General features: G+C 34.7%; 2 protein-coding genes across 2 annotated transcripts; one reads left to right on the top strand and one right to left on the bottom strand.

Annotated features, from left to right (window-relative positions):
- The first annotated feature begins 1,040 nt into the window (after nucleotides 1-1,040).
- Nucleotides 1,041-5,072, top strand: LOC107465251 (calreticulin). The gene is made up of 14 exons (XM_016084233.3): nucleotides 1,041-1,236; nucleotides 2,090-2,197; nucleotides 2,284-2,476; nucleotides 2,578-2,836; nucleotides 2,934-2,990; nucleotides 3,067-3,114; nucleotides 3,205-3,291; nucleotides 3,369-3,426; nucleotides 3,999-4,066; nucleotides 4,154-4,249; nucleotides 4,348-4,395; nucleotides 4,488-4,517; nucleotides 4,594-4,683; nucleotides 4,775-5,072. The coding sequence occupies exons 1-14, from the start codon at nucleotides 1,137-1,139 to the stop codon at nucleotides 4,784-4,786; spliced, it is 1,254 nt and encodes a 417-aa protein (XP_015939719.1). The 5' UTR covers nucleotides 1,041-1,136; the 3' UTR covers nucleotides 4,787-5,072.
- A 731-nt stretch (nucleotides 5,073-5,803) lies between these two features.
- On the bottom strand, nucleotides 5,804-7,259 carry LOC107465255 (universal stress protein A-like protein). Its single transcript, XM_016084237.3, has 4 exons — nucleotides 6,926-7,259; nucleotides 6,415-6,521; nucleotides 6,193-6,305; nucleotides 5,804-6,061 (listed from the first exon to the last, which is right to left on the bottom strand). The coding sequence occupies exons 1-4, from the start codon at nucleotides 7,101-7,103 to the stop codon at nucleotides 5,977-5,979; spliced, it is 483 nt and encodes a 160-aa protein (XP_015939723.1). The 5' UTR covers nucleotides 7,104-7,259; the 3' UTR covers nucleotides 5,804-5,976.
- Nucleotides 7,260-8,454: the final 1,195 nt, after the last annotated feature.

The raw sequence follows: 8,454 nt of genomic DNA on the forward strand, positions 1-8,454 counted from the left end.
TCCGAATAAGTAACCAACTCCTAAGATATCTCTCACTCATTTAGAAGGAAGACCTCAATAACTTCCCTATAAAAAAGGAACGATCATCCACCATCAAATGTGGAACTACTCTACAAGTTATATTCAAGACCCAATCTACGAAAGACCTGTTTTAAACCCTTACTAGCTTAAGTATCGGAGTCCCTTGTAGGTACCACCCTCACCTTCTCAGGAGGAACTCGGATGGCGGCACCTCGATATCAGCAAAAGTCGGACGCTACTTCAAAAAGAGTCTAGACCTCAGGTCCCGGCCTAAAAGCAACTCCGTTTCAAGTAACTCTCGAAAATGCTATCAATCTAGTTTATTTTTTTTAAAAAAGAATTTTTTTGTGCTTTTTAGTTTATTCGAATATTTAAATTTCTTTAAAGGTATAATTATCGTTATAAATATCATTTTTCAAAATACTAAATCCTTCCAATCATAAATTTAGAAGCAAAAAAATATTTTTATATTCAAATATAAAATCAACTTTTAGTTATAACATGATATTTTTATATAGAAATTCATCTATTAAAATAGAATCAAATTTAAGACATTATTTCGAACAAATTCTAATAATGATTATTAGTTTATTATAAATTACCTATCAAAAAAGATTTCGTACATCTAAAATTCATATCCAAATCCATATTATTGTAAAAATTAATCGTTATTACTTATTTTTAAGGGGATGAAATTGAATCATGAGCTAATGAGCTTGCAACATAACCTCAGGCAGGGAATATAACGGAATGGAAGTTTAAGCTTTGACCTTCACGTATATTCCAACGAACCAAAATCTCGCCGGAGCCGCTAAACGTTTCCGCTGACGTGTACAATGGTAATACGCTCCCCAGTTAACCAATGACATGTCGCCACGTCACTCCCATGACAAGATGTAAAAACGTGGCACTCCTTCAGTGGCCTTCTTTTGCCACGTGTGAAGAAACCACGTCCATTTCCAATTCTACCCACTCCGCTGAATAACCAAAGCGGAAAAAGGCATATCACTACTCATTACACTATATAGAAACCAGGAGAGCTCAGGGGAGCTGCAGGAACCTTTCCTTTCTCTCTCATCGCTTTCTCTCTCTAGTAGCTTCCCCCTTCGATAGCAATGGCGCTTAGGGTGCGGCACCCTAACCTTCTCTCCCTCGTTCTTCTCTCCCTCTTGGCCTTCGCTTCCGCCAAGGTCTTCTTCGAAGAACGCTTCGATGGTACAATTTTCTATTTCTAGATCGTCAGCTTCAGTTTTCGGTTGTTTGAGGATTTTCTTTTGCTCTTTATTTTGCTGTTTGCATTATCGTTTTGTCGAATTGGCGCCCTTTTGTTCCGATCAAAGTTTCGTTTTAGGTGTTTGAGCCTCGATCTGATGGCTTCGATAGTTCGACTTTTGAAATGTCATCGTCTGGATTAGATCTGAAAAACTGTGCTCGGATTTGCTTCTAACTATCGTGATTTTCTTTATTGCCATTTTGCAGTCGTGCTGATTTGATTTTGTTTAGAGTTTATCGTGTTTCCCAAAGGATTAGCTTAATTTTATTTATTAAAAACTAATATCATTTTGTCAAAAATTTCTGGAGCTGAATGTGCATTCTCTGAGGTGTCTTTTTCCTCCTCCCTGTTTAAAGTCGTGAATCTACTTCTAAAAAATGCTGCTGGTGTTACTGAGCTTTTTTTAAGCTGCAAATATTTGCTATTATTTATCTCGAGACTCGAGAGTACTTTTTTTTAAAAGTAAACCTACTGTAACTACTTTATTTTCTGGGATTTAGCTAAAGAGTGTCCAAAAGAAGCATTGGTTAAGTGAGTGCCCGCTCGAATGGCATTGGCTAAGAGTGTGTAAGTGGACAATTTTGGTTTTTCCAATGCCTAAACCCTTGTTAGGAAAAACCTTATTTTCTATTTTTGAATTGGGTTTCTGTCCCTGTGCCCCACTAATCCATGTTCATGATTCATCCTGATTCCCGAATATTTACTCAGTCTTTCTTTCCCTTTCTTTTTTTCTTTTCTTTACTTTTCTGTTTTATCTAACTTGTGTATGTTTATACGCATTTTCTGAATTTAAAGATGGGTGGGAGAGCCGTTGGGTTAAATCTGATTGGAAGAGAGATGAGAACTTGGCCGGGGAGTGGAACTACACATCTGGTCAATGGAATGGAGATGCTGATGACAAAGGTAAACTGAATTACTTTGTTTACATCCATATTTTCTTAAAAACGGGTATTGATTTAGGTTCGTTTGAATGTTTGATATCTCCACAGGTATTCAAACAAGCGAGGACTACAGATTCTATGCTATTTCTGCTGAGTTCCCTGAATTCAGCAATAAAGATAAGACCCTAGTCTTCCAATTTTCTGTCAAGCATGAACAGAAGCTTGACTGTGGTGGTGGTTACATGAAGTTGCTTAGCGGTGATGTTGATCAAAAGAAATTTGGTGGGGAAACTCCTTACAGGTAATTTAAAAGATTCCCTTTTTTTCACAGCTTTTTCACTACAGAAGCCCTTAGACATGTTAAGGTGGCTTATTTTCCTGACTTTTGTTGTTCTGTTGCAGTATCATGTTTGGACCAGACATCTGTGGCTACAGTACCAAGAAAGTACATGCTATTTTGACCTACAATGACACAAACCACTTGATAAAGAAGGAAGTTCCATGCGAGACTGACCAACTAACTCACGTGTATACATTTATCCTCCGTCCAGATGCAACCTACAGCATCCTGATTGATAATGTGGAGAAGCAAGTTGGCAGTCTCTACACTGATTGGGATCTTCTCCCTCCAAAGAAAATCAAGGATCCTGAGGCCAAAAAGGTACTCTTCTTCCCACTGCTATGCTGTTTTATTGTAATCGCCATATAGGTTTTGAGTATTGATGATTTCTAATTACAAAAATATATATAACCTGCAGCCCGAAGACTGGGATGATAAAGAGTACATTCCTGATCCCGAGGATAAGAAGCCAGAGGTACTGACTTTCTCAAAACAGCTTCTCTTGCTGTGTTGTACTATGTAGTATATTTACTGATATTGTGTACTTATAGGGGTATGATGACATCCCAAAGGAGATCCCAGATCCTGATGCCAAGAAGGTATTCATTAATTTGCTGTTTCCCATTGCTGCTTATTTCACATGTTATCTCAATCACTAGTGAGACTAACTTTTGCTTGCTTGCTTTTAGCCCGAAGATTGGGATGATGAAGAAGATGGTGAGTGGACAGCACCTACCATTGCCAACCCTGAGTACAAGGGCCCATGGAAAGCAAAGGTGCGTGGAGATTGTATGCCATGACATTTGTTTGGGATTGGATTGGTTTCTGACTTTGCATGCTATAATCTTTGCAGAAAATTAAGAACCCCAACTACAAAGGAAAGTGGAAGGCACCTATGATTGACAACCCTGGTATATTGTCAGCTTTATTTTGCAATACTTGTTAAAATAAATTCTTTTATACATGATTTGGACATTGGAGTTAAAATTGTAGTATAGAATATATTTTTTCCTAGAAGAGAGAATTAGCTTGAAATATTAACTTTTATGTTTGGGTCTTTTAAAGAATAAAACATGCACTCTAATTTTAAATTTTAAATGAAACTCTAATTTTATTATATAAAGATTTGATTTGAAATTTGAGTATTAAAGTTAATTAAAATAATATTACAATAATTATAATATTTTTATGAAATTTTTTATACACACACTAAAAAAGTTAGAATCTAGATTTATATATTTAATATTTTCAATAATAAAAATGTTACTAGGTAGCAAATAGTGTATGCTAGAAATTACAGAAGCACAAAGTAGTTTTTCAATTTCATGGATTTAATTTAATTCATCAATGCTGTTTCTTCCTTGACATAAAAATTAGAATCGACAAATATCAACTAAGACAATAATACAATATAGTAAAAGGTAAATAGCCAATGAAGTGTTGTCCATCCGTTGACTTGTCGTCTGTAAAATAATTTCATCAGATTTCAAGGATGACCCCGACCTCTATGTTTTCCCCAAGTTGAAGTATGTGGGCATTGAACTGTGGCAGGTAAACTTTTCATTTTCTATGCTTAATTACATTACATATCTTGATCCTTTTGGATCCAAAGTGAAAAGCAAGCTATTTATTTGTCAGGTCAAATCTGGAACCTTGTTTGACAATGTCTTGCTTACTGATGATCCTGAATACGCTAAGCAACTGGCTGAAGAAACATGGGGCAAGCAAAAGGATGTAAGTAGTTTCTGTTCACTGTATATTTTGCCTTACATGTATTATATTTTTTTATGTTAAATAATGTATCTGATGTCTTAAATGAAAAATATTTGCAGGCTGAGAAGGCAGCATTTGAGGAGGCTGAGAAGAAGAAAGCAGAGGAGGTGAGCTTTTGTTCTTAACCTGCTTCATTATTCATTTTTGAGATGATATTTCATTCTGTTAAATTGATCTTGCAATATTACTTTTCTACCAGGAATCAAAGGATGATCCTGCTGACTCTGATGTAAGTATAACTAACTACTGATTCCTGACATCATGTTACCCTGATTACAATGAAATTAACTTTATACATTGTCTAGGCCGAGGAAGACGAGGAAGATTCTGAAGCTAGCCATGAGTCTGATTCCGAATCAAAAGAATCTGGGGAAGACAACGAAGAGGACAAACATGTATGATTCACACCTCCTTAATCTTCACACGATATCAAGTTTGAAAGCTAATATTACATGTAATAATTCTCTTCTTGCCATGTATTTGCAGGATGAGCTCTGAATGCGGAGTGAATGAAAACTATATTCCGGAGATAGGCTTTACGCGCGGCATAATTTCCCGTTTCCTCTTTTTTCTATATATGATTTTTAGTCGTAGGATTTTTCTCCTAGATAAGCAATCCGTTGAAAATTGCAGTCACCAACCTTGAGGTTTTGCTTCTATTTCAGCTGGATTAGAACAGGAAATGGTGTCTTTGGAATTGATCGTTTTTATGGTTGTCAAATTAGCTGGTAATGTGATCCTCAATCTTAGTAGAACTTGTGAATGCATTTTATTTTTGTTGCAACACTAATTCGGCCATCAGCGGATACTTCTATTCTCGTCTGCCCTTTTTTTTTTCCGCAGGTTAAATACGATGACTTAGCGGGTTAATGGTGTTATGCTTAATCTTCAAAATAATGCTTTAAATTATGTTATCAACCCAAAATAAAATTTGTATCTAAGTATCGAATTATGCAATAATATTTATACAGATTCAAAAATTATAAATGGAATTTGCCTGTTCAAAAATAAAATTGGAATGTGTCAAGTAACAAAATGGATGAGTCTTGAAAAACTCTTGGAATAGATAATAATTAAAACCGAATATGAAGTGATTAGTATAATAGTATGTGATTAGCTCATTATTTCTCCTCCATCGAGGCAATCCTATTTAGTGCTTAGGCCCTACAATATATTCATTCATAAGTAATAACAGATGGAAACAAATTGTCGTGTATATTTTACCAAAAAAAAAAAAAATTGTCGTGTATATTCCCTTTATTCCTAACTTACTTTTCTTATGATCTATTAGTAGCCATTTCTATTGATGATTTTATAATGTGGGAACTGGGAAGTGGCAGAAAGGGAATAATTAAAGTCCAATTTATCGGGAATCAAACCAGATGATTTGACAAAAAATATATATTTTTACTAGCTCTAATTCACGCTTATCTAAGAAAACTCTATTTTTAGATCCGCAAGGCGGATTCCTCAACCATTCTGAAAGCTACGTATAACCAAAGTAATCAATAATCATAAATAAAAACCCACTTTAGTCTTTAATATATAATATAATGTTATTCAAAAACAGATTCCCTTCGAGGAGGGGAGGAGGGGACAAAACACAAAAGCTACAAACCCAATCAAAATGACACATAACAAGGTAATTACACAAAGAGCAACATCGGATTGTTGATGTTATTATTTTATCAAGCGTCTTTGGGCTTCTTCACTATCAAAACGGGGCACTTCACATTCTGCGCACAGTGATTGCTCACACTTCCAAGAAAAGCCCTGCCATTCAATTCACAGCCCCAAATTTAACTATATATTAAATCAAAGAATGATTATGCAAGTAGTACAGTTTTGCAGAGAAGATATTAAGATGAAAATATGATTGCGGGATCAGGAAGTCACTCACTCACCTCTTAATGGGACCATAGCCGTGACTTCCCATGACCAGAATATCCGCATTCAACTTCTGAACCATCTCACAGATCACGTCCCTAGCGTCTCCATTCCCTATTTTTGTTTCCACCTTAACCACCCAAAATTCATCATCACAGGAAGATTCAGCTTGAATCAATGAATTTGATTTGCTTCAGAGTAAAATTACTTTCAGTTTATTAGTATATATAGAAACTTACATTCTGGATGTTGTTACAGAGTCTCTTGGCTTTCTCTAAGACGGACTCAGCGACTTGTTGGCTATACTTATCCATAGTCGCCGTTATATCAGAAGAGAACAAATAACCTGCAAAAAATATAATAATAAAAAATTTAACCATTTCTGTTTCTAGCATCAATTCAATTCAACTGGAGGCCACTAGCTAATGGATTAAAATATGAGTGAATGTCTTTTCCGTGTTGGACCATTTGCACGAAGAACAGAACGCACCTTTACAATTCGAAAATCCCAATCCAAGTAACTAGGCTAAACGCCTCTATAAACAGTGACCTACTTAGACCAGGGCCATTCTTAGCAACCGATTAGGAATTTTCGAAGTGTAGAGAGCAGAAAGAGCATTTACTCTTAAAATATTTACCGATTTGACCAATCTCACTTGTTACATAACTACATAACTAAAATAACTAACTAATTGGAAATAAGGCACAAAAAAATGAAGCAGGAAGTGGTTAATTTGAGGTTACACGTACTTGTACCATCGAAGGCGGAATAGACAGCGCGAGGGGGCTTAACATAGAGAAGGATGAGTGTGTCCTTTGAGTTCTCAAAAACAAGGTTGTTGACGCACCATGAGAGCGCGTACATGCTCTCTTCCCCTTCATCCACCGCCACCAGGATCCTCCGTTCCTTTTCACTCGTTTCGGCCATTTCTTTCTTTCTTCGCAGATCGATCGATGAAGCTTTGAGTAAGAGAAGTAATAGTAGTCAATAATAAAAATGCAAAGGTGCGTGATTGGTAATAATGATTTGATAACTGGGAAGAATTAGAGTGTCTTGTGTTGTTACTTGACAAGTGTCAACTTAATACTTTATGATTTTCTATATTTGTAGTCTGGTGGTGCTAATGATGACTCACCATTTCCATTTGGAATGGATAATGGATAGTGTGGATAATGGAGTTTATTCAATGAATCTGTTGGCGGTTTCTGATGGGTTTGGGCTTTACTGGTTTTTGGTATTCTTTCCAACACAACGGGCCTACCTTGCCATTAAGATTAACGTTGCATTCTCTGTGGTTGGATAAGAATGATATTTAATCCAACGGTTCGGAACTGTGTTGTTGTCGCGCATGTCAATGTAATCACGGTAGGTCACCGGTTTTGCTGGGTAACTTGGTAGTTTCTGACTTTCAGCCACACCCCTCCCCGATTATAAAACAAACTAGCCCACAGAAAATTCCATATGCCTCTTACATATTGCCAATTAATGTTCAACAGCAAGTCGAAAAAAAAGGAAACATTAACGTTAAACAGGGTTCAAGGACAATCAAGGTTCATGCATTCGATAATTGTTTTAGAAAAGGCATGAACTAATATTAAAATCATACTTAAACATTTATATTGTTAATAAATATGAATTTAAAAAATTTGAATGATAAATAAGTTCTCAGTGAGTTAAAATTTTGATAAAAATAACAAAAAATATAATGTCTTTTTATAAAGAACAAACAATCTTTATTTCAAATTTTTAAAGAATATCTGAATAACTATTTAAAAATTGTATATAAAAAATCAGAACAAAATTTTATCTCTCAATTTTAATTTATTTTTAAAAAAGTTTGGTTATTTACAAAAAACTAAAAAAACTCATTTGGCGTAAAATATTAAAATCTAAGGATAAAAAATTCTTATTTTTATAATAAAAAATACAGAAAATTTGATATCTAAAAATTTAAAAAAAGATACATTTAATATAATATTATGTTAGTAGTTTACGTTCTAGAAATAAATAAATAAAAAGGCTAAATTAGAGAAAATTTAGAAAAGAGAGAAAAAAAGAAGAAGAAAATATCATAAATATAAGAATATGATTGTCTATCAACTATGTTTTAAATGACCTCCAAAATTACGTAGATATACTAAACAGAAATAGGTACATGATTGTCCTTAATATCTCTATGTAAATCGAATTAGAATAATTCAATTTATTTAGCTATTTACATGTAAATCGAATCAAGACAATTCTGTTTAGCTTGTTACCTAGTAAATCGAAATAGCGC

The sequence above is a fragment of the Arachis duranensis genome, chromosome 9, assembly GCF_000817695.3.
Source record: "Arachis duranensis cultivar V14167 chromosome 9, aradu.V14167.gnm2.J7QH, whole genome shotgun sequence".
NCBI classification, from domain to species: Eukaryota; Viridiplantae; Streptophyta; class Magnoliopsida; order Fabales; family Fabaceae; genus Arachis; species Arachis duranensis.

Coding starts and splice junctions, on each gene's coding strand:
- LOC107465251 (XM_016084233.3), top strand. CDS start 1,137: ATGGCGCTTAGGGTGCGGCACCCTAACCTTCTCTCCCTCGTTCTTCTC. Junction 2,198..2,283: donor TGGAGATGCTGATGACAAAG/GTAAACTGAATT, acceptor ATATCTCCACAG/GTATTCAAACAAGCGAGGAC. Junction 2,837..2,933: donor AGGATCCTGAGGCCAAAAAG/GTACTCTTCTTC, acceptor TATAACCTGCAG/CCCGAAGACTGGGATGATAA.
- LOC107465255 (XM_016084237.3), bottom strand. CDS start 7,103: ATGGCCGAAACGAGTGAAAAGGAACGGAGGATCCTGGTGGCGGTGGAT. Junction 6,306..6,414: donor TCTGTAACAACATCCAGAAT/GTAAGTTTCTAT, acceptor TGGGTGGTTAAG/GTGGAAACAAAAATAGGGAA. Junction 6,062..6,192: donor GGCTATGGTCCCATTAAGAG/GTGAGTGAGTGA, acceptor ATTGAATGGCAG/GGCTTTTCTTGGAAGTGTGA.